Source organism: Monomorium pharaonis, chromosome 1 (genome assembly GCF_013373865.1).
Source record: "Monomorium pharaonis isolate MP-MQ-018 chromosome 1, ASM1337386v2, whole genome shotgun sequence".
NCBI lineage: Eukaryota > Metazoa > Arthropoda > Insecta > Hymenoptera > Formicidae > Monomorium > Monomorium pharaonis.
Window position 1 is genome coordinate 24564853 of NC_050467.1, and position 27054 is coordinate 24591906.

Consider the following 27054-nt stretch of genomic DNA (forward strand, 5'->3'; position numbering starts at 1 on the left):
CGCGACGAAGGGGCCTCCGCTCCGCGAGGCTCCGGGGGCGCGTCGGCGGCCACCGCCAGTGCGATATCGCCGTTCGGCTGATACGGGAGTATAATCGTCGGCCCCTGGCGTTCGTATGGCGGTCCGACGAGGCCCGAGCGCGGCCGTTCTCCGCGTTGGTAATACGCATTGTTGCAAAACGTAAGTGTCGTTTCGCGCGGCGACATTTCCCGGACGAAAAAAAAAAAAAACCAAATCCCGAAAAATCCCGGAGATTCTCTTCTCTCCCTCCCGAAAATTTAATCCCTCCCCACCCACCCCCCCGCGAAAGAGGGTGGTTATAATCGAATCTCTCGCGCGAATCCGAGCGACGCTCCCCGAAGTGGATGTCGCGGAAAGGTGAAACCGAGTGAGGGAGCTCGTTCGTTCGCGGGCCTCGAGATCGATGCGGGGTAGCAATCTCGCGGAACGGCGTAATTGTTCCGTTCGCCAATTTGAGCGTCGAGCCTCTTCGCGAATTAATTTAATCGCGTCTTTTCTCTCGCGCGGACGACGGAAGATTCGCGCACAACGGGATCGACGACAAGGTAGGAAGGGCGACTCTTGCTCCTCGTCACGATCTCTGGGAACGGAACGATCTTCCTCCGTCGCTCTCGCTGTGAGCTCTCGAAGTGACGATCGATGTTTCTCGTCGCGATCGAAACCATTCTCCCTCCGGGAGCGGCCGGAGCTCGGCGAGGTCGACACGTTAACTGTCGCGCCTTATCGGAACAGGCCGCCAGCAGGTGTGTACGTGCTACTTAACGTCGCAGCTGGGCGCAACTTTCCGACGACGACGTTTGGCAGGGACGGATCTTTTTTTTTTCGTCATCCCGGTGATACCATTCGCGGCTCGTCGGGAAGACGGGATAATTGATCGCCCTCGCGGGAGTCGGCGGGTCTGGTGAATTGTTAAACGCGACCTTCGACGCCAGACGAATGCATCGCTGAGCTTCTGACAAACGAGGTTTTTTTCGTCGCGATTGATTCTGAAACACATGTGTCGGTTCCCGACCGTAACGAAAAAAAATTTACTTAATAATTTCGCCTTTCGATTCAAACCGTGGAATGGATTTTTGAAGCTTTAAAGCTATGAAAAAATCTTGAGAAGCGGAGCATGCGATCGATATGTCACTTTAAAATGCCACGCGTGAGAAAAAAAAAGTCCACGTTTGCAATTCTTTTAGAATGGAAATTAATGTTGCGTAACGCAAGTTACTTTATGCATTCGTGATTGATGGACACGCAGGGTGTTAATGATACGAAGAAAAATATCGAGGAAAAAGTTGTTTCGAAGAAGCAAATGTTATATTAGAAATTATTCTTTTTCATGCTTAAAAGAGAGGATGGTAGTATGACTTTCCATTTTTATTTTGTACAATAACTCCTTAAAAGTAAAAATGCGTTTATTAAAATTATAATAAATGTCAACTGTTGGCTATTAAACGAATGATTTTGTACATTACGATGTAATCACTAGAATTGCTCATTTAAAATACCGAAGATTTTACAAGTGGTCATATATATCTACAAAAGATATAAAATACCATCTTCTTTTCTATTATTTTATGAAATTTCAAGATTATTGTTATTTTTTTAAATAGATTAACATTTTTTTTATCAATATAATGCAGTATCTTATATTTATCAATATAAGAAATAAATTTAACCATAGAGAACATATTGACTTTAGAATGATTTTAAACATTGAAAATAATGTAAAAATATAATTTTCTTACGTAAGGTTAACATCTCCTACGATTGAGAATTTTTTTCATAAATTGCATTATTATATTAATAAAAAAATGTCAACCCATTGAAGAAATGTCAGTGATCAAACGAATTATAGAAAACATCTCCCTCCCTGTATAGAAGATTTTTTTAAGATCGAAGAAATCAGTGACACCGTTAGACAAAATTTTTCGAATCCAATTTTCTCCAGAGAAAATAAGTTTGCAAATAACTTTCTTAACTTCAAGATTGACTACCTCAAGTTCTCCATCATCCAGTTTATCGTCCTAAAATTGAAAGATTTACTGCCACAGCGACATAATCCGTTTTTTTCTTAGGAATGAGATTTAGATGCAATTTTCTCAGCTTTAAGATTGAGTTTCTCAAGTTCCTAAAGGAAAACGGATTAGACCACTGAACGTCACACTAAAACTTTCCGATCGATTACCTCTTTCGTGCATAGAAAAAAAAGCCAGAAAGAAGACAAGTATCGAGAAAACATCTAGGTAATGTCTAAACGAATTGCGGAAACTTCCCGAAACTCCTCGAACTAACGGAGGGCATTCGGAAAATCAGAATCTCGTTTGGATTTCACCGGAGCGAGGATCTCTTTTTTTTTTGCGACGATCTCAAGTGTCAGGTCCAGGCCTGTAATCGCCTGTCGTACCGCAACGGCAGTGTAATCGAACGCGGAAGTACGTGGCTTTGTGCACACACGGCCTCCGTTGTCGTCACCCGTTGTGCCTGGACGGCGCGAGATACGAGAGACGAGAGGCTCGATATCGCGGAATTAAACATGCCTCGCGCATGTACATCCCGCTCTTCCCCTGGTTCCCTTTTGACCCCGACACGGTGACACAGATATCCTTTTAGGAATCATCGATCACGCGAAGCCTCATCCGGACTGGCTTTCGCCCATCCGCCCTTCGCGATCGTCGCTTTCCTCCTAGTTAGAAAAGTCAATCTCTTAACGCTCATCTCGCTATTGGTGACTAAAGATTTTTTTTTATGTGACAATAAATTCTTTTACCCTTTCTGAATATAAATTAATCGACAAATTTTTCTTTCTCTTTTAAAGTTGTTGTATGTACGTAACTTTCCTAATGAAAATTATTGAACGTTTAATGATCCTGATATTAACTTTATGAGATAATTGCAGCTTAATTAAAACTTTAGGGGAAGAATCTGTGACGTCAATGACCTTAAGAAAATGTTAGCATAAAGTTTAATTAGACAGGATATAATGATTGTTCTTGAGAAATTCTTTTGAAGCTCCTAAATTAACTAAAAAGTACTTCAATTAAGGATGACGATGTATAAGCGTCATGTATAAATTCAGTCCGTGTCCTCGAGAGAGCAGTCACGAGCGAAAGTTTAATTAAGTTTATCGGCACTATTCAGCAAATAGTGAAACAGGGACGTCAATTAACTGCAGCCTCTCGGGCTCTCTGTTTGCAGGTGGGGTAAATAAGCGAGAGAATGGTACAATCATGATTCAAGCTGGAAACGACCCTGAAGAGAGTTTAGAAGCTCGGATGTCCTGTATACATTGTATACAACGGTGACACAGCTGCACACAGCCATGGATATACAGAAGAAATTCCTGTGCCCTCGATTGGTGGATTATCTCGCCATCGTGGGGTCCAGGATGCCCGCTGCCTCTCGTCAGCCCGTACAGGTATGACAATCGAGAACCTGTCATCAGAGCGTGTATATTTGCAAATACATTTTATATTTACGAAACTTTATATCTTTGATTTGAGCTGCTTTCCAAACTGAATATTAAAAAGAAAAAAAGATGCAATTCTAGGAAAGGAAAAAATGATTTCCATTTAAAACAGGTCCCAGAGTTGCTGCGCAGATATCCGGTGGAGGATCACAAGGATTTTCCTCTGCCTCTGGATATGGTGTACTTCTGCCAACCGGAAGGTTGCAATAGCGTGGGACCGAAGCGCACGGCCTTACGAGAGGCGACGTCTTTCACCTTCACCCTCACCGACAAAGATTCAGGTTCGTATCCGTTCCGCATGCACGTCGCGTAAAAGACCGTCGAGGATTCGTACCGCCATTGTAAAGGGTGATTCTTTGCAAAATGCAGGAAAAACGCGTTACGGGATCTGCGTGAATTTCTATCGACCTATGGAAAGAGCGGGGATGGTGGCTGGCGGGGGGGTTTCACTCAAAAGGGAAAAGTACAACACCACGTTTCGCAGGGAGAGCTGGAGGAAGAGCATGGAGAGAAGCACGGATTCCGCTTTTTCTAGGTGAAATGGCTTATAAATGTTAGCTTCCCCCTGACTTCCACGATCAACAGACAAATAGAGTTTTGAAACATCGACGCAATTATTTTTTATATATTTCTAAAAGACAACAAACCTCTACCTTTTTTTTCAAAATTAATATTTTAAATCGTTGATTCTTTAAAATCGAAAGACGAAAATTAATTATCTCGTGTTGTACGTTGTCCCGAATGATTCGCATGTACAATTCACCCTCGACAAAGTGTTCCGTTTATAAGACTGTATCTCTAGCCGTTTGTTATAGCGACTATAGGAGCAGTGCGGTGGGTCCTAGTGACTCTGAGAAAGATTGCTCTAGTAGCAGGAGGGATTCGGACACCCCGCAAGTTCCCCATGCCCCAAGATTGGAATTTATTGCGCCGAGCGGTGACAGCGAGAGCGGCGGCAGTCATTCCCCATCGCCACGCGCATCTCGAAGACGTCAGGTCAATACCACTGATATAATAATACTTTGCACTCGAAACTTGAGGAAAAAAAATAAAAGTTATGATTTATAAAAGTTAAAATTTTTCTCATTTAAAATAAAAATATAAAATATTCAAAAAAGCAATTTATTAATGCAAAAAATTGTTATTTATACACTGAAAAAAAGTAATATATCCAATAAGATATGTAGTTGCGGGCTGCCAATTACAGATATACTCAATACAATAATATATGCTATTGCAGTATAAACATTGTACTTGCATTAACAGCAAATATTATTGTATATATTGAATATTTTATGTAGTTGGCAGCCCGCAATTATATATGTTATTGGCTATATTTTTTTTCTGTGTATATACTATTTATAACAAAATTGATAATTTCTCCTCCAAACAAAATATTTGAATATACTCATGCCAATAATTACATCCCAATATTCTCACAGAGGATTCGCAATCACTCCCTGACTTCGTTATGCATCATTTCGCACCATCCGTTCTTCTCGATGTTTCGGGAGTGTCTTTTTGTTCTAAAGAAGATTATCGACGCGTGCAACGAGAGCTTCTCGCCGCAGAAGGTGGGAGCTTCTCGGCAGACCAATAGGTGCGTTCGCATTTTACCAATTCTATGTCATGCTTTGTAATCATTTTTTTACACGGAAAGAATACCTCAAGTGTCTAAAAATTTTGTTGGGTCATCAAAATAATTATCTCAAATTGGTTGCTAGAACGTCAAAACTTTTCGCAGTCTTTCTCATCACATTTGAGCTATGCAATTTTAATGGTCCAATAAAATTCTTTTTTTTTCAAATTTGTATCTCGCTAAAATTTTAGATACTTCCGTAAAATTGTTCTTACCATGAGAGTTTGAATGCCCTGTCCAATTAAATCTCTCTCGTTACAGAGATACGGTATGGAGCGTTCTGGCGGGCCAGGCTTTGGGCGACACGCCATCAATTGTCCTTCACGATGTTCGAGAGATCGAGACGTGGATATTGCGTTTGCTCAGCAGCCCCGTGCCCGTCCCGGCGAAGACGCGCGTCGAGGTTGAAATAATATCGTCGAGTGTGCAACCACCGCTGTGCTTCGCCCTGCCGGACCACACTAGATTCACTCTGGTCGATTTTCCTTTGCATCTACCGTTGGAGCTCCTCGGCGTTGACATATGTCTAAAGGTCCTCACGCTGATCCTCTTAGAGAACAAGGTAAACAATTGTAAAACATTGGGGTGATAAGAAAAAATATACATATATATTTTTATCGCCTTATGTATCTTTAAATGTCCAAAACTAAACGGTGTTTTTTTCTTTCAGATCGTACTTCAGTCTCGGGATTACAATGCTCTGTCCATGTCGGTCATGGCGTTCGTAACGATGATCTATCCGCTGGAGTACATGTTCCCCGCGATACCCTTGCTCCCCACGTGCATGAGCTGCGCGGAACAATTACTGCTCGCTCCAACGCCTTTCGTGATCGGGATACCCGCGTCCTTCCTGATGTATAAAAAAAACTTTAAAATGCCCGACGATATCTGGCTTGTGGACTTGGATAGCAATAAGATAACGCCGCCGAGCGCCTTGAGCGATGACAGTTTACCGCCGTTGCCGGAACCAGAGGGTACCATTCTAAAGAATCATCTGAAACAGGTAAACGCTACATTATCAGTGTTTGAACGGCAATATATATATACATATATATATTACCTTCGTTACTGACTTTCGTTATTACGAAGCTAAATGATGAAGAGTATTTAATGACTCCTTATCCTCATCGCAGGCAATGCAACTGATGGATCAAGTTGGCTCTAGTGTAAATATTTTACAAATTTTCAATCCGTTTGGCGTTTTCCCTTTATTTCATAGTTAGTTGCATGCACGATTTATCACGTAGAGTCCTACGTGTAGAATCGAGTCAATCGTAACCACACACATTTCTTGATGGTGTAAAGTAAATGTAGCAAGTAGCAATTGTAGCGAAGGAAGATAGTTTTCTTCTTAAAGATGGAAAATTTTTTTAAGTACGAAATTTTTGTTCGTAGATCGGTAATTTAATTAAAGTAGAAGTAGCAGTGATCAATAGGCGTTACAACAAAGTGTCAACAAAGTCAATCGTTAGCTTACTATTTAACGAATTTTCAGGCGATGGCCAGTATGACAGGCCCTCCATTACCCTCGCAAGATGTCTCATTGCGTCTGTCGTTTCAGACGTCAAACAGAAAAGAAAGCACGGCCTCCCATCATTCCACTTTAAGGTACGTCGTTCACTATTTACCTACTTAGATTAAAATCTAAAATAATAAGATTTACAGCAAAGATATAAACGGAATTTTGACTGTAGAACTATTGAAAAAAATTTGTGCTTCTTAATGGATAAAAATTATCGATAGAAATATGTATTTTTTATTAATTGTAAATTTACTACTATTTAAACTTTATAAATATTTTTGTAACGCTGAATACTAATAAGAAATGCTAATAAACCTCTACAGCGTAGCTTCGACGAAGCACAGGCCGAGCATTGATCAATGCGCGCACGTTCAGCACGCCCCGTTGAACTCGCCTGGTATGAGCATGTCATCGAGTCCACCTCGTCGGCCGTCGATGTCGCAGATGATCGGTGTATCCGGATCGGCCGGTCCACCGAAGGGTTCGCCCGGGCAGACCCCAATGCCTTTCAATCCTTTCATCTACGGAAACGACGTGGATTCGGTAGACATTGCCACGCGAGTCGCGATGGTGCGTTTCTTCAACTCGCAGAACCTGCTGGCCAACTTTACCGAGCATACGCGCACCCTGCGGCTGTATCCTCGGCCGGTGGTGGCATTCCAGATCAACTCGTTCCTCCGTTCGCGACCCAGGAAGAGCAGCTTCCTCAATAAATTCGCGCGTACGCAGGCGGTCGAGTTCCTGGCCGAGTGGTCCCTCACGCCGAGCAACGTGGCCTTCCTCCGGGTGCAGACCGGAGTGTTCGATCCCGCGCAGATCGGCGACAAGCCGCGCTGGTACGCGACCAATCTCGAGCCGATATACTTTCCCGTTTGGGATTCGGGTAGCTCGTTGGCGAATGCCCTGAAGGCGATGAGGGAACACGAGACTCAACCTACGGATGAGAGCGGCTCTGACTCCGAAGGCGCCGAGAGCACTAGCTCTTCATATTCTTCCCTGAGCGATTTCGTCTCCGAGATGGCATCGTCCGATCTGTCGCCGGGTAAGCGTTTCATAGAACAAAAAGAAAGAAACTTAAAGACAGATTGTGGAATTAATATTTATATACGGAATAAATAGTTTAGCTGAGATATCTAAACATTTTGTTAGATTATCAAAATAATTCTCAAGAATACTCAAACATAATAAATAATGTCAAAAAGTTTTGACATTTCAGTAATCAATTTGCGTTCTGCACAATTATTTTGATGGTCCAACAAAATTGTTTTTAGAGATTTGTATTCAGTTAAATTTTTAAATACTTTAATAAAACTGTTAACGTATGCAGTTTAAGTTTTTAATTTCTGATTTGCACAATTACTTTCCGCAGGTTACAATTGCTCGCAAGTGAATCAGCCTCAAATGTCGCTCTCGGTAGATCCGAAAAACGTCTACAATCCACCAAGTTCCCTGCAATATCCGGGTGTCGAGGCAGACTCACCGGTACGACCTGAGAGCCCGCCGAGCACGTCTTCTAGTCACAGCGATCTCAGTAGCCCGAGCTTCAACAGGGACTCCGAACTCGAATTAAATCCAAAAATCCAGGAGAGTTCGCAATCCACTAACGTAAGTAACGCAAACTCCTGCCGATTTTTTTTTTCCCGTTTACTCTTTCTTTCTCTTTATATATTTATATATATATGCACTTCTTTTTATATGCTAAATAATACCTTATATCTCATGTAATTATGATTTACATCGTATGACATTAAATCATGCACGACATCAGAATTAAAAAATTAAAAATATCAAAAGTCCCTCAGTTTCATAACAACGTGTGACGCATTAATAGTGGTCCATTTTATAGTAATAGATATCATTGTGGAGACTTCATATATACTTCACATTCAATAATTCGCAGATAGTTTTGCAATTATACAAATCGGCACACAATAATGATTCGTGCATAAATACGATACGTACGAGATACTTTCATAGTGTTACGTTATATGTTAAATCTTGAAGTAGCATCTCTGGTATGCGCTAACGAATAGCTTGATTATAGGATAAAGAGGAGGGTGGTAGCTTTGAATCAGACTCCGCGTCTACAATAACACCGCGCACTATCCTGAGCGCACAAAGTTCGGTAGGACAGTTCACAGGGATAAGCATGGGATCTTTAGGCACTCAATCTTCGTTCAACGACACTGATCGTCCTACCACACCTCACAGGACCTCGCGTATCAGTAGATATGTCACTCCTGTGAGTCATCTTCATATGTACCTTTAATTCTGTCACTTTCGAATGTCTCCTCGGATGTCACCTCGGTATCATTTCGGAATTGATGCATGATAGAATGAAATCGAATGGGGAATACCGGAGGAAATTTCTCGGGAGTGTTTGAATGTTTGCCTCTCTCTCTCTCGCTCTCTTTCATCTTTCTTATTTTTTCTTATTTGTATTTCCTGAGCACTATTTGAGGAAAATGTTAGCTTCTCATCTCTGATTTGCATTTCTATTTCAAAAAGGTATCGTTTTCACGATTATTTTATTTTGATAATTGCCGTTTGTTTTACGAGATACATATCGTTTTGCACGTTCATATCCCTTAAAACACGAATATAATAATGTCCATTCATGTCCTATAAGATTAAATGTGACTGTATGAATTTCACTTATCTGATTTCGGTATGTATTGTATATCGCACTATTTTTTCTCAGCATGGAACGAACGAATGAGATTTATTACGTGCACATATTCTATCCACTTTATTTCTAGAAGAAACGTTAATGCATATTGATACTCGTTAAATTTTACGTTTCTCTATCATAGAATAAATACATGAAACATACATATACAGATACAAATACATCTTTTCATCTTCTCGCTAACACATATTCACAAGTTTATGTTTAATTTTATGTATATGCAGAAAATTAAAGGTTTGGTATATTAAATAAAAAGATACATATTTCTGAAATTGAGTTGGGTAACACAGTTTTGTGATATTATTCTTTTTAAAGAAAAATTATACAATAAACACTACCATTTGGATCAAAATAAAAAAATATTTGACTAGAAATAGAAGCATAAGCACCGCTTGGGTTTCGTTTTCAAAAAATTAAAGATTACACCTTGGTTTCTTCTTTTAGCTTTTCTCTTCGAGAAGTACATACACTTTGTGCCTTTTTTACCTTTTCCTAAAAAGGTAATTTTCCTTAGATACGTACACGACGTATGTATGTACAGAAATGTGATGCATTATCTATAATAAATTAATAAATGAAAAGTACGACTTCTCTTGTAGTTATCACTTGTGTAGTCAACTACAACTTGTCTTATCTAGACCTAAATCTATATTATTTCAACGTAACGCTCCTGTTGAAGCATGACCAACTCTGTTGCCTCGTATCATGAATCTTAAGATTACGATATAAGTAATTTATAAGTTTTGTGTCGATTAATGTAATATGCAGAAGTGAAAAGCACTTTTTCATTTATAAAAGTTTTTTTACTGTATAATCCTGCGTGCCTTAATCGTTCTCTACTGACGTACTAATTGCGTATTACTAATTTAATAATAACATTTTCCAGAACATAACACGAGAGCAACATTACAAAGCATTTTTCTATTGACTTTTCTAGTGTTGAGAAAAGAATATTTCAGAGACACGCGGGATTAGAGAAGATTCGCACCCGATTTGCTCTCACTGTTTCCCAAGAAGATTGTCTATATCTTCACGGAGACGGAGGACAATCGCGAATGTTCGCATACTTTCTTCCAGGTACCACCCACGGGACCGGGTCTGCAACGTCAACCGAGCGTCGGCAACGTCCTAGCGAGAGCCTCTAGCTTCAACACCGCCGGCGGGCCTCTCCTGCCGCGGCAGATAAGCGCGATCAGCGCAACCGACCACCATCATCACGAGACGCTTCAGCGTCAGGTTTCGGCGGGACCGACAATCACGCAACAGAAACAGAGCAACGAGGGCACGATGCAACGGCAAAACAGCGGCGGCAGCAGTGGCAGCGGCACCACCGGAAACGGTGTGCTTCGACAAGGCTCGCAAGGCTCCCTATTCGAACAGATTGCTAGTCAAGCGAAGGACTTGATGCGCGAGACCACTAGACAGAGCAGTCAGGACGGGATACTCGCACACATGGACAAGGTACTGCAATAAAACGCGTATGAAAGAATAGGATAGTGACTCAATTATCTTTTCTATAATTTTATCGAATAAACATATTGTATTTTTTTCTGAACGTGGCAGTAACTATTTCTTTATGTAATTTTATCGCAGCTGAAGCATCAGGCAAAAGAAAAAATTACGGAGGCAGGCGAAGACAGTCTATTCGCGCCGCTGGAGCAAGTATGTTTTCGCGAAACGTTACCTATATGTAGATTTTACCGAAATCAAAGTATATACTTAGCCGATTTTTTTCTATTTCGAATCAATTAGTTGACGCAGCAAACGAAGAAAGCAATGGGCGAGGCCACTAAGTCGGTGCAGGAGGTGTCAAAGACCGCGTTGGAGGCGAGCAAAACCGCGGCGGGTGTCAGCAAAAACACCCTGGACGATCTGACGTACGTCGGTAAGAGCACGTTGGGTGACCTAACGAAAAGTGCCAAAGAAGTCGCTGCGAAGAAGGGTTTGCTCAAGGTATCGCTAAAGCATCCTAAGTCTTTCGCATTGATCTTTAAAGTTGGACCATCGAACATGAGCTTTATTCGCATTTAGGGCTTGGGAGAGTCGCAACAATCACCAGTACATTCACCGCAATCTCCTATGCAGCAGCGGAAGGATTCGGTCAGCAATCAGTTAGTCGCGTCTGACACGCGGGGCGGGGTCGGGCGGGACTTTTTCAGCAATATTAGCAGCGATCTGAACGGCTTTGCCGCGCAGACCAGCAGCATGTTTAGCGATTTATTCGGTACGTTCCGAGCTCACTTTGATGTTCATTATGTTAATTAATGAATTATAAAATTCTATATGGTAATTTCCATGAGATATTTTAATAAAGGATTTAATATTTTGAATAAAACTTTATTTCTAATTTGTTATCTGTAACTTTCTTTAAGATTTTACTAATTTAATTATTACGTAAAAGTCGATAATGTACATCGAGGCGAAAGGGATACGCTTTTAAAAAGTAATGAAATTCCATTCGATTTTCAGGTAGTAAAAATAGTTCCAATCGAGGTAGTAGCTTTTTCCCGCAAAATCAGAAATCGAAAGAGAAGACCAATCCGATTCTCGGACCATTTCCCAAAGGTAAACAATGACTTCAAGGCGTTTCTAATTAAAATCCTTGAACTTGAAGATAAAATTAAAAATGATATAAAGGTTTATTGACAGTTGCAGGAAAAACAGGACTGGTAGAGCGCTCCTCATTGATAAAACATTCCACACACAAAGTTAATCAAGAAGAGGCGCAGAGAATGCAAAACGCGGAACGTTCCAGCACACATAGCGACAATCAAGCCTTTTTAAATGACGCAAGTATTTGTAAACGTTACCTCAGTTAATCAAAAACAAACTAACTTGCTTAATTTTATGATCTTTTGATGAAACATCTAGGTGTTAACGCAAGTGTTAGCTGGCGAAGGCGTTGGTTGGCTCAAATTGAATAGATTAAAGAAACTGATGGAGGATGAAAATTATCGGGATTTGGTCGTGACGAAACTGAACAAGGGTCTTAATAGGAAGATTAGTCCAAACGATCACATTGACGATGTGGTAAGTTTAAAATTTATCTCATAAATTATTTAGTGTTTACTAAATTTATACTTAACATTTTATCTTGATGAAACACTATTTAATTAAGAGTTTACATCTGTTTCTAATCTCTCATTAGGCCATATCGAAACCCGTGTATAAGGGAATGTTAAAGTGCCTTCAAGCAGTAACGCATGGTCTCGCACATACGTATAATAATTTCGGACTAGGTGGGATGGCCTCTGTCTTCCAATTAATGGAAATCGCTCACACGCATTACTGGAGCAAGGACTTATCCGAAGGTAGCGGCTTTGACAGCTCTTTGATGTCGCAGGTATAATAATTCTTAAACACTTTTGAGATGTACAATTTAGAATTTATCTAGATTTTAATTAATTGTTTTCTATATGAATGTATATATTCAATATCTGATGATGGAAAAAAGTATTTGTCTCACAGGCATCTAGCCCATTTGGTAGCAGAGAAAATCTGAAATCCCCGCAATCTCCGAATCAGCCTGACTTTATGGATCCCACGCAAAGATCGGGTATGTTTTTTTTTAGCACATTGTTGTTTCAAAAAATTTTCAATTTTAATTATTTTTTTTTATGAAAGTATATTTTCAGTAAAAATTTCATTTATTCAATATTATTTTATATAACCTTTGTTAGCTTTGAAACAGATGTGTAGAATTGCCAAAATGGTATAAATAGCCCAATAGTTTAATATAATTACAAATAAATTAATAATACTTTCACAAATACTAGATCTGCCGCAAGTGCATTTGGACGTGCCGCAGGCACCGCCTGCTGGAGACACGAGTCAATCGACAACGGACATGTTCTTGGACATGTTCACGAAGAAAGGGAAATTTCTAAGCAGGCTCACCTCGTTCGATTCGGAGGTAGAAAGAATTTTTACGCTTTTTCAATGTTAAACGTACCTCGATCTATCCTAAGGTTGAATTTCAAGTTGGTTAGTAGTCCTACTTCGGGTGCTGCAATAATCGCCCTGTAGGCGCGATCAATGATTGTTGAAACTATTGATGAAAGATACATCTCCTCCCCCCGTCCTAAAACAGAAAATAACATTCTTTTTTTCTTTTCCTGCATTATTCGGTCCGACAGTTTTTTTGACGGTTTTTTGAAAGTTAATAAATGTGAGGAAAGAGTAAAGAAATACATCACAAAAATTTTCCCAATTTTCGATTCTAACATGCAACGCACACGTGTTTTGTCATATGTTTTTTAGAGTGGGCGGGGTGGTGGAACGGGGAGCAGCGAAGCTTTATCCACTGACGGAGGTAGCATTATCACTAATCCTGCTTTTCGGCAAGCGCACCAAGCTTCCTTCCGAAGCACCGTGTCCGATAGCGAGGTCGAGCAAGGCAATGTAAATTATCTACCTTGAATTAATGTAATCTTACATAGTTGTTAGATACATTTGTAGAGCGCAATGCACACACGTTAGAAGCACCGTCCATTCCCGCAAAATAGATTCCCAATGATGCAAAACTCATTGGAATGCTTCTCAAACCGCGCGTTCACGTTGATTTGAACGTTTGAGTGCGCGCCCTTTAGAAATGTAGAGAACAGTACGTTTCGAAGAAAAGCTTCCCACGTTCCTCGAATCGCATTCCAGCAAACACCAACTAAAATTATGTAATTGTTGTACAACTGTTAGTTATAATTTTCTATTTAACAAGAGGACTCTTATACAATTTATAGCAGTTATATAACTTTAGTTGATATTTGCCGGGATCAATATCTCAGCATTCATCAGACGTGAATACGAACGAACACAGATATAGAAAATCATTAAAAGGTAACACGTAACGCGTTTCCATGCACTTTAAATTTCTATTACATAAAAAAAAATTAGTGTCTTATACATTACTGTGTGACATAACTAGGTTTCTATCATGATTCTTCATATGTGCAAGCAAGTTACCCTTTGACCTTAGAAGTGGCATCATGTCGCAATTAGTTGGTATGCTCTAATTGCTATAATCTCGACGGACTTCGATAGAAGACATAGTCTCGGATGTTACTGTTTCATTAAAGTCCTTACGGTTTTTCATCAGAAATCCTTATCCCTAATTAATTTCACTCTTACGCGATTCTGTGATTCCAGTTTCCACGGCAGGGCAAGCAGCGTTCCGGCAGCGTCTGGTCCAGCAAGTCATCCCTGAGTACCGGATTCCGATATCACGGCGGAAGTCTGATACCGACCACGGCGTTACCGAGTCCGGAAACTGCAAGAACATATCTCTTCGAAGGTACAGCATATTAGATAGAAAAGCATTTAAAAAAACAATACAATTACCACTGTAGCTGATAATTCACGAGTGATAGAAATTTCTTCATATTTTCTTTTATTTTTATTGTCGCGACTTTCAAATCCAGGTTTACTAGGAAAGGAAAGGTCGTCTCTGTGGGATGAAATGCAGTTCTGGGAAGATGCCTTCTTGGACGCTGTCTCGCAGGAACGCGACATGATGGGCATGGATCAAGGGCCTGGAGAAATGGTAGAGAGGTAAAAAATTAGTAACATTTATTAATTACCGCATGAAAATGAAAGCAAAACGAGGAGCATTAAAGACAGCCACCTAATCTTCCTACGGTTCAACATTAGAAATTAAGTTGTATAACTGTAACTGCACATCAGATTTATTTTAATAAATATATATACAATATATATATAAATCTAATTTTTTAAAAGTAGAAATTTATTATTAAAACACGTTGCGCGCAATACAGATACAAAAGCTTAAGCGAAAGCGAAAGACGACGGTTGGAGCACGAGGAGGATCGACTGCTGTGCACTTTGCTGCACAATCTCACCGCCGTCCTGGTGATGCTGAACGTCGACAAGAACGAGCTGAAGCGGAAAGTGCGCCGACTGCTGGGCAAGAGTCACATCGGCCTCATCTATAGCCAGGAGCTGAATCTACTTCTCGACCAAATAAACAATCTCGTGAGTGTCTTGTCCTGCGCGACCGGTCGGAATCAATCGCGACCGATCAGTCTAAGAACGCGAGACTTCTTCTTCTTCCTCGCAGCACGGAAACGACATCGACCTGAAGCCCCTGACGTCCCGTCAAATGCACCGGCAGTCGTTCACCGTGCATTCGGGAGTCGATGCCGAGGGTGATCTGCGGTTTCTCGAGGTCCGCCACGACGGTCTCGTGCTGAGATCGGTGAACGGCGTGATAGTCGAGCGCTGGTGGTACGAGCGCGTAGTCAACATGACCTACAGCCCGAAGAACAAGGTTCTGTGCCTCTGGAGGCGGAGCGGCGGTGACACCGAGTTGCACAAGTATTACACCAAGAAGGTAGGATCCCTGGAAGGATCGAACAAAGGGAAGCTTAAATAACGAAGAGATAATATTTCGCTTTACCGCATGACAGTTGTAAAAGTTCGCTCGAGAGAAGATAAAAGGGTGTAATCTTAAATCCTGCAAAGTTTCAGATAGTTTTTTTTTACATTTTTGAAAAAATTATTTTACTGAAGTATTTAAAAATGTAGCTATAAGTAGATCTGAAAATTATTTTATTGGATCCTCAAAATAATTATGTAGGATGTTTGAACTAATTGCTTGACTATTGAACCAAATTTTTTTTGCAGCATTATTTATCATTGTGTTCAAAAATTTTATATAATTATATTAAGAGTCCAACAAAATTATTTTCAGATTTATATTTAGCTAAATTTTTAGATGCTTTAGGAAAACCGTTCTTTTTGTATTTGATTAAAAATTCGTGGAGTCCAAGATCATTGATGCTAAATGTTATATATCAACGATCGTTTCTTCCAGTGTAAGGACGTGTACTATTGCATTAAGGATGCCATGGAGAAGGCGGCAGCCCGCGGACGAGGTGCGAACGTTGGCTACGAACTCGGCGGTGAGTTCCCGGTGCAGGATATGCGAACGGGCGAGGGTGGGCTTCTGCAGGTCTGCATGGAGGGTGTCGGCCTCCTCTTCGCGAACAGCAAGGTATGACTCGCACTCGCGTGAAAGCCACATACTTCTTATGCTGTTATCGGGAAGAATCGAGAGCTCGACTCTCCTTCTCACTTTCTCTTTCTCTTTCTCTCTCTCTCTTTCTCTCTTTCGAGGATTGCGCATATATCTATATCTATATATCCCTCTTACATTCTACGTTCAATTGTTTGTGTCATGTTGAATCGTATATATATTTATTGGGAACTTTAATTTGAAGATTATTATCACCTTTCGTTATATATCGTACTACGTCTTGATTACATAACGTTGCGTCCCCACTGGCTACCCATGCTGTATCGTTTACTTTTCATTCGGAGTGCCAATGCGCATAATAATGCCTTTATTTCAGTGAGATACGTTGAACATAATACTAGAGAATGTATTATGCTACCAAAAAGTTTGTTTATAAAAAAATAAAAGAAAGATGTCCTTCGGTTCAATAATCCGCGATCGCGGTCTGAGGTGAACATTAATTAATTAGCTTTGTCTCGTAAAGTTGCTTGATTTTTAAATGAGTTGCTTAAAATGGGACATTGATTTAAAAATAAACGAACAAAGAGAAGAAAAAGAAAATAGCAGCGTTGAAATTGAATAGGATTGGAAATCTTGTCGCCGCTCAACCACTGTCTTTTTACCATTCATTCTCTTGATCATCGAATACTGTTTTTTTTTTTCATTGTTGCATTGATGCAAGGACCACTCAATATTATCTCCCACTGCTAGCCACTACGATCTGCTTAATTAATTTGTATCTCTGTACGTGATTCACCGCGATATGCGTCCGTGTGATAGAACAAGTCGGGCTCAAGGTGATTTGACAATTCCACTCGTATTTCAAAAAAGTGAAAAAAACCCTGTGATACTAAGATTTATTTGTCTAGTGGTACATAAAGAAACCCTCGAAAATTCGTATTCTCTTAACGACACAAATCGGTATAAAACTAAAGAAACTCTGCAGAAGAAATAAATATATGTAAAAATACACATCTCACACACATTTCGAAAAGAAACAGTACAGCATAATTACGCAACATAGCGTATTTACAGAATGCTGCGGTCGAGCGTGATCTTCTTCTTTTTAATCGTGTGGTTTTCCTTGATCATTAACGAGTCAATTTTTTATTGCGGAAATATACTATTTTCTAATAATGCGACAATGGAAAATTCTCTGCAAATTAAATTCCGAACTCTGCTAACGTGACTAATCACGATTGAATATTATTTAATAAAATGTTCAAGCCAAGAATTGTCAAGATATCTGGGCATAAGATGAAAAAAAAATTGCTTCTTTACAAGGTTCTTAATAACAAGAAATCAGCTTAAATTTGATCCTTGAATCTTTAATTGAAAAAGAAAGCACGCTTGTTCCGAGGCATTCTTTACATGCGCATCTGGGATTTCAAATATGATTTATTTGCCTCGAAGAATTTTCAATCTATTCTCGGCAATAAAATGCATATTTCCATCCTTCAATAAAAGAAGTACGATGTAAAAAAATGACGGAGCTTTTCAAGAAAACTCGTCAATAATGCCAATAAAAACGCAGCGAATGAATTCTATCAGAAATCAAATTACCATCTACGTTGGATGCATACACAATACATACATGAACACACGTAACGCGTCGTATACGCGTGCACATAAATTTCTCAACGAGAAAAACAATCGTTCTGTGGTCGTCGTTAAACGTTCCGTTAATTGAAAGTTCCTTTTTAATCGCGTAGGTTCCCGTGCGCGAAATGTACTCGGCACAATTCCGTACGGTTTCCGATATATCCTCTCGGTTATTTTTTTACTAGATAATATATTGTGTTCAGGCGTTATATTAATCAATGTTTTCTTGCATGGAAGCTCGATGTGCAGTTGCAGACTCTTTTATCTGTATTATATATAATTATATATATATTACATATTTATATATATTACATTTATATATATATATATACATAGGAAATAAGGTATAGGGCGATATATATACAGACTGTCTTTTGAATACTATACTCCTATATCTTATCATTTGTATTGAATGTTGGATGCTATTATATTTTTGCCATAAGTCTAACAACTTCTTTATCTGTCGTGGTCATGCGCGAGGAAAGTCTATTCGCGGCTTGCGAGACAAAAAAAAAAAGAATAAAAAGACGAAGGGGAGAAACAGAAGATAATGCAACGAAAATCCCGCGAAACGCTACACAAATCGCTGTTTACCGGCCACTTCTCCACCGCGATAAAAATTAACGCTCGCTCTCGTGTGAGCTCTCGCTGTATTACATTAACGGAATCTCGCGCGAATGACGAAATACCCATGGGATATTACGCCCGGGACACGGACGTCCCGATTCGAGTATAATCGGGAGAATGATAGACTTTTCTCAGCTTGGGGAACTTTTGAGATGGTCCTTGAACAATGAATATATACCTTGCTGTTTACCGATTTGGCCATGACGTTAGGTGATAAAAGAGCGTAGCTGTAATATCATCGTGTACAGCTGTATCTCTCTTCTCTCTCTCTTTCTATATATATATAATACTATATATTCTATAATTGAGTGGATAACTGCTGTTACCAAAGGTTTTAATTTTGTTTTTCTGTTTTCTGTTTTCTTGTCCCGTCCATCGACATTGCCCTGCGGCTGGGCAAACAGGATTTCGAGGTATCAAATCAAAATAAGTCATTGTTTGTTATATAAATTCAGTATATGACTATATACTCAATGTTGGCCGTGTTCCGGAGATGCTTATTTATTTTCACCATTACTTTTGGCCGTATATATTATTATTATATATACCATTATACTATATATATCTACCTACATTCTTAAATTGCATTCGAACTCACTGATCTGCTCTGTCTATCCTTACTGTTTTTTCTACGATCAATCGGTGTTAGTTGTAATATATATATATATACGCATATGTACTCTCCGTTACGGTATTATACATATATCGTGAAGCCGATACCTCTCCTAAGGTATCCAGTAATGAACGATGAAATGCAGAACAGTGTTTGCCGCATTGATCAAAAGTCCGACACAATATACTTTATATATTGTATATCGTTTAGATGAAATATTTGTAAGTAGTGTTTAGTGCAACTTGTAGAGAGCGATGTTCGATGCACACACAATGCAACTATATATATATCTATATAGCCTAATCACTCGTACATGGAAGTCCGTACACAAAATCATTGCGTCACGATCATCATTTACTACAGCTTTCACGTTTTACACACCGTGTCTCTCGGTCGCAACTGAGAAATTTCTCTTTGAGAAATTCATTTTATCGAAACCTTCCGCCAATTATCAATTTCGGCACTCACGATCGAATCGTGGCAAAGACGCGCTATCAATTTCATCGATTACAAGTATCCCAGCTATTAATCTCTGAACATAAAGTCTCTTTGAAAGAAAATTTTCCGTCCACCTCTTTTTTTCTTTTATTTCGATTTTGTATGAAGATAAACGAATTGCAAATTGCAAGTAGAATGTTCATTCGTGACAGTAAATCTGTGTTGAATTGTAGAACGTATCCCATTTTTGGCCTGTAAAAGTCGCTTTCGCACAAGATATTAAAGTGAGAATTCTTAACTGTGCATTAGCAAACGTAAACCCCTAATATCTCGAGGTTGTCTTATTACGGCAAAGACCAAAGAAAATATCGGAGGTAATATTTCAAGAGATACTGCGTAAAGATACGGAAACTTCAGAGTCACCTATAAATGGATGACATATTGCGTAGGAATAAATTGAAGAAGACAGATTGTGAGGATACAAGAGGACGGTATAAAAAGAGAAAAATTTAATATGTCTAAAATTATCCTGTCGATTTATTTTTTCGCGTAACTCGGCCCAAATAACCGATTGTGGAAGAATCTTTCGAGTGATTTTGTAGAAAGAATAACGGAATCCGTTCGAGAAAGCGGTGCTGAAATGATTTTTCGAAAGAAAAAATTATTATCAGGGTTTACCGTAAATTTCAAGATTACATCTACATGGATTATATACATTATGTTTATACAAATCTTTTTCACGTAGATAATTCAAACAATATAAATTACTTATTATAAATTGAATAACACCATAGAAAAAATAATTGAGCTATAAAATTGTTAATATATCTAACTTTAATATTGTGTGATAAAATAAAAGTATACAATATTAAAATAAAAAGATAAAACATAATTTTTATTGTTTCTAATAAACTAAATCTCTTATAATCCATTGATTATTGTTTACATAAATGACACATAAAACATATTTTACTATAATATATGCGTAATGTAGATCATTTATATATTATGCGTAAACCCTGATGATTATAATAAAATATTAAATGATGAAACAAAGTAGTCCGCGCGGATTACCATCATCGGATGACACATACATCGCTCATTTTGCACTGGTAGTTGCGTAGTAGAGCAATGGTTCCTCGTGCTGTCTAGTGATCGTCTATAAATAATTTATTATGAACAGGATTTCATCCCGGAAAGCAGAAAAAGTTCGTGAAAACTGCGCCAGCCTCGACCTTCTCGCCACGATATTATTACACTTCTCTGGCATGGCACACTGCTAACATAATGTTTCTTGTTTACGACATTGTACCGACTCCGATATTTGTATCGATTGACTCCCCAAAAAGTGACATTTGTTTCATATTCCCCCTCACCCCTTTCTTCTCGAGCTCTTTTTTGCCACTACCCCCTTACCCCTACGATCGATATAATATATATACCACGACCGTGCATCATTGTCGATCGTATCACGTCCGCCGGTCAATATTAGATGATACAATTGCACATTTTAGCAACTCTTCGACGCTAAGCAATCAGTGACATTTTACGATTGAGTTTAGGCCATCTCCAGAGTTGCCTGCTGCTATATATCGCTGCTGCCTGTTGCTGCGGATGCTGCCGCTGTTTGTCGCCGCCATCGCTGCCGCTAGATCTTGCTTAGAAATCAATTAATTAATTAATTCGAGATTGCGACGCGACCGCTGAATGATGATGCATGGTGTCTTTCGTAGAACTTTATTCGTAGAATAGATTCTCAGATCTCGCTTGTCGCTTTCGCCCTTACACTGATGCATTTTTTTGCGCGAAACTCAGTAACTGAAAGATCACGGTTCTCTAAGAACCGCAGTCTTGTGAAGATCGAGTTTTGCGAAAACACGTACGTCATTGCTCTTTGCTGAGTTTGCGATTGAAATGTGACAATTAGGCGAGATTGAGCATGCTGTTGTGAGACTAATTATTGTACGGCTATGTCCTGGAAGATCCATGTATGCTGCATGTATCCGTAGGGTTTGAATCTTCCGAATCTTTCATTTCTTTCGTTTATGGGCATTCGTACACTTTTTTGCACGTGGTAATGGATATATTTCTATTTCAGCATTACTCGTTCAACACAGTATTCGCAATATTTTTACATGCGATATAATGTCCTTTACACACAAACGTCATCATCGTAATTTTATCTTTCAGTATCTTTTTTTCATAATAGAGATCACAATTGGGAACGTTAACTTGGGAAAGTTAACTTGAAATATTAAAACGCGAATGTTAGAGTAATCTAACGCTCGAAGCACATGGGTTTTAACATGCAAAATAAATTCGGGGTCTTTGTTATATTATAATTATTTGCTTTGCGCATAAAGAAAACAATATTTCTAAAAATTAATCTACAATATGTGTAGTAAGAAATTGACTAATCACAGAATCGAATGTGAGGAGAATAATCAACAATAAATAAGCTTTTTTCTAAGCTTAAGGCTTACTACACCTATTGTATATTGTAAATCGATCCCAAGATCTCATTTAAGAAAAATTGATATGAATAAAGTATGTATTTTTTTGATTTCTAAAGAAAAAACATAATCTTTATCGCGACAATGTTAGCGTACAAGAGCATCGCTTTGCATCAAGTGCAAATTATATTAAAAATTATTGTGTAAATGGCATGTAATAATAATAGTAATAATTAATATTTGTTAGAAATCTTATCAATGATTTTGTCCGATGTACGTCATATGCATCATTATTCCATCAATAAATTACTAATAAAAAAGTACGTATGTCAATCTTATATCGAAAAACATCTTGTTAATACGACAATTATGGAAAATTAAAATATTACGCGAAAAAAATATGTAATTTTGCTAAATACATTGTAATTGTAGTTTGCATAACTGTAATTTTCTGTATAATGACGTACATCGATTAAAATGGACAGTACGCCCTTTTTGTGCAAAACTCATCGAGCGTCTAAGTTTTTAATAAAAAACATGTATGAAGTTGAATTGTATCATAAAGAACTTTTTCAAACTCTTGCACTTTACAAATTTATCTCTATAAAAAAAGTATAATAATATAATTTCAGTAATAAATAAAAGAACGTAAAAGTAATTTCAATAAGTAAAGTGAGATAAAAAATGCAGTTAAAAAATATTAGCTACATTTTTTCTTTCTTCAATTATTAAAATTACTACTATTATACATTATTCTGCAATTATATTATTATTGCAATATAATTGATTAGAGATACAACAAAATTAGCGCTTGAAGAGTAGAACAGACGCTTATCGTCAGACGAGCATTACGATCGATACATTTTCACGCCTCTTTTTTAGAAAGCTATTCGCACACACAGACTGATATTGCAATTCTGACATATATGATAATAATAGGCAAAATAGAGAATCGTCAGAATCGTGTGCATGATCGAGTAGATCCATGGTACGCGATGCGCAGATCACTAACGCAAACCGATTGTGTTATTTGCAGTTTTTTGTAAGACTCGATCATATCCGCAAGTGCTTTACTCAAAAGGATGGAATCTTTGTTTTGGAAGAATTCAGTAAGTGACACACCGAATACTCCATCGATTACGCTTTTACACGCCGTAGATATATCTCGTGAAACAAAGAAAAAAAAAGAATAAATTAATAATAACACGCTTACGCTGCAATTTAGCTTTCAGTCTTTGAATGTCGAAACATCATCATTGAATGCCTTTCTGTTTCAGATCCTAAAACTAGACAAATAATTCAACGTAAATATAAGTCGCAAATGGTGAGTACGTTCAAAGCTCCTTACTGCCAAAATAGAATGTACTTTTTGCAATAAGGAAATATATTTGTTTTGAGGGAAAAAGTAATAAAATGTCTATTTTACAAAGCAAAATAATTAAATTTCATTGAAGCTATATCTTTTAGTGAGTTAATAAGTTAAATGCCTTATTATTAATTAAGTATATTCGAGAATAAGCGCAATAAATAAAAGAAAGAGTAATAGACATTTTATTACTTTTTATATTTTATTACTTCTATAGTCGTATACTGTGTGACAGGCTGAAGAGGCAGTACGCTGTTTACATAGAATATTTTCGGTCGCATTTACTCTTAATAAACTCCCGTCGGAGACTCATCAGAAACATAAGCGCGAAAATGAAAAGACCGCTTGAAATGAGGCTTATCTTTAAGTTTTTTCCTTTCTTACATCTCACGTAAGTTCTTTTTTTTATAATACATTTTGCGTTTTTCTAAATTAAAAGACAAATATTATAATTTAACTTGCCGTTTTTAAGTAAAGTTTTAAATTATTCAAGATTAGTTATACACATACATATACCCACATATATAAAATTAAAAGTATTTAAATAAAAATTAATAAAACTTGAAATTTTTTTACTTTTATCAAATTAACATTAAAACTTTTGCTGTATAAATGAAAAGACATGAATAATTTATATATATACAACGGTACGAAATATCTCTTCATTTATAGGCGTCTGATATCTGCTATGCTGTCCTCTGCGTATTTTCTTATGTGGCGGCTGGCTCAGAGCAACGGAAGCATTTAAGCCAGCAGCACCAACAGCATCAACAGCAGCAGCAACAACAACAGCAGCAACAACAACAACAACAGCAACCGCAGCCACAGTTACAAACGCAACCACAATCGCAATCACAACCACAACCGCAACTACAGGCTCAACCTCAACCTCAACTGCAAGCGCAATCACAATCACTAGCGCAACCACAAGCGCAATCACAATCACTAGCGCAACCACAAGCGCAACCACAAGCGCAACCACAAGCGCAACCGCAAGCGCAACTGCAAGCGCAAGCGCAACCGCAAGCGCAACTGCAAGCGCAAGCGCAACCGCAAGCGCAAACACAAGCGCAACCGCAATCGCAAGCGCAACTGCAAGCGCAAGCGCAATCGCAAGCGCAACCACAATCGCAACCGCAACAGCAGCACACTTCATATTCACAAATAAAACGTCAACATCAATTACAGCAGCAACAGCAACAGTTACAGATGCAACAGTTACAGCTACAACAGCAGCAGCAGCAACAAAACTATCAAAGCCGATACCAGCAACATAGATAGAAACACAATCACAATCGAGCAATGTAATACCGCAGATGCACAGAACATGCAAATTTTCTCAACACAGGCAACGATACTCGCTTCCCTTTATCAGCACCCGATAAGAGTAGTGCGACCCTTCCATTTATCTACTCTGGATATAAATGTGCTATCTCTTTTCCAGAAGTAATATTTTATTTAAAAATTCATATATGAAAAATTCATACATGAACAAGATAACAATTCCGTTTTTTTGTTTCAATTTTTTTCTCTTTCTGTCTCTCTTTCTTCAGCTTCGTCAACGTACTTTCCTCTTCCGGGATTGAAATTATTGCAAATAAAGTCGTAACAAGATATAAAAATATGAAAAGAAAAAAGTTCAATATCCTTAGCTTAATTCGTTAATATCGGACTTTTGCGGCGCGAGTTTTTATTATGTAGTCCTGCGTCGATGTGATAGTTGTGCGGTATCCTTATATAATATTATAATCCGTGCACGTGAGTACACATGTGTACGCGTCACTTAAAGCAATTAAATACAATAATTATTCGTAATTGGCGGCACAATTTTATATAAATACGTCACGACACGGAAAGAAAAAGAAATTGTGATCGTCCGCGATTTGGAAGAGTAAAATATTTATTTTAGCTCGTGTATAATCGAAGCGGTTAACGAGCGCAAAATTGAGAGATCGTAGCTGATTTTTTTTATTATCGATATGTCTCATCTCTTATCTTTTACTCCTATCTTTCAACATTCTCGGTCCTCTCTTGCACATGAAACAATAAAGCGTAGATAACGACAGGTAACTCTCTCTATTCGTTCGCTGTCTCTCTCTTTCCTTTATTCCTTTATCGATTCTAATTGAACTGATTCCACCCATTTCGTTTACAGCGTATACGTGAGATGTTAGCGAAAACTGTTGTGTGTAGAATGTATAGAAAATGTACTGTCTCGATGTCTCGAGTAAATGTACACAGTGATCATTAATTTGTACGGTTTCACAAATACGGAAGAAATACGATATCTCGATAGCTCGTAGAGCGCTCATTAGGGTACATGTAATGTGTCCCGGAAAAAAGACATTATATGTAATATAATGTAACTGTACAATACTGAAGAAACATCCGAGATGACATCTCTAAGACGCTGTGAAACTTCGCGTTCTCTGCGTTTTCCTACGAGATTTAATTTTAGGCGCGTATTATTAGTAAATTTAGTTAGGCGCGACGGAAACACAACGAGATTGCAGCTTTAAAACAGCGGATAATCGGCATTCATTGCAAAGCAACGCCGTTCGCGGAAATTGTTCTTTCGTTGTATTCTCCCTTGTCGCATTTATACTTTTCGATATCTGTCATGTTAAGATGCGCGTCGCGTAATGTAGATGAACAACAATGACCAGCTTAGGGAAGAAGATGTAAACTCGTAGTCTCACGAACTCAGCGCGAAGTAAACGTATAGCGTTACGTGTCTCTACACGAGAAGAAATGATATATTTTCTTGCAACGTATAAGAAGCGTATAGATATTTGTAAAAAGGGATAGGATTTGTAAATATAACAATTGGCGGTGTAGTAAGCGGCACGAGAGAGAGCAATGGCGTGAACACCCCTTTTTATTTCTCGTCTTTTTAATACGATTATACATGTTAAAGCTCGCGTTCGTCGGTTGAGTTAGAGAGAGGTGTGCGTTTTTAAGAGCGAGAAAAGGCGGGAGGACACGGTTTTCTTCTAAATATCTAATAATGAAAAGATAAAGAAGAAGACATACACACGCGATCCTTTGTACCAAGTTTGTCTGCCTAAGCCCCGATGTTTAGAAGTGTGTCACGTCGACCGATATCATTATCATTTCATGATATATCACGGGTTATGCGATGAAGAAAAACTTTAGATCTCTAGAAGAGAAATTAATACCTCGCATTGTATAGTACTCATCCATGTAGAAGCCTTACGCCCAGAATATACTTGTATCCAAATCGGAAATGAACGATATATTTCATTTACCTCCATCTAACTGTGATTTACAATAAGTGTAATTCGATTGTTTTAACGTAATTATTCAGACGTTTGTATTGGACGGAGAATGCTCGAGTTTGAACGTAATTTTTACGACGATGTCATCCGAGAAATAATTATAAGTAACATATGTTGACACAGATGGCTCGTTATAATTATATATGCAGTTGTTAGCTGATGTTAGTTAAGCTCAATTGATAAGTGCTCTTTGTTGAGCGCCTTGAGATGCGCTTACGAAAATGATGGCAGAAAGTAATTAAATATTACGCAATAATTATCTTTGATTAAATTTAAGAGAAATTTAACTGGCAATTCGAAA

The 27054-nt window shown here is 38.4% G+C and overlaps 1 protein-coding gene across 1 annotated transcript; it reads left to right on the forward strand.

The window, feature by feature from the left end:
* Nucleotides 1-29: 29 nt before the first annotated feature.
* LOC105835414 (MAP kinase-activating death domain protein) lies at nt 30-26702 on the forward strand. Its single transcript, XM_012678683.3, is given in 34 exon segments — nt 30-180; nt 3208-3427; nt 3591-3759; nt 3848-4013; nt 4294-4474; nt 4921-5078; nt 5379-5679; nt 5788-6120; nt 6251-6283; nt 6613-6725; nt 6963-7681; nt 8009-8244; nt 8684-8881; nt 10406-10789; nt 10922-10990; nt 11081-11281; nt 11360-11552; nt 11798-11893; nt 11978-12117; nt 12200-12358; nt 12477-12671; nt 12797-12884; nt 13105-13241; nt 13589-13729; nt 14471-14615; nt 14743-14872; nt 15097-15313; nt 15399-15671; nt 16155-16334; nt 18989-18997; nt 23125-23197; nt 23366-23412; nt 24127-24732; nt 24735-26702. Coding segments are annotated over 33 exon segments (6291 nt in total). The 5' UTR covers nt 30-180; nt 3208-3331; the 3' UTR covers nt 24840-26702.
* The last annotated feature ends 352 nt before the right edge of the window (nt 26703-27054 follow it).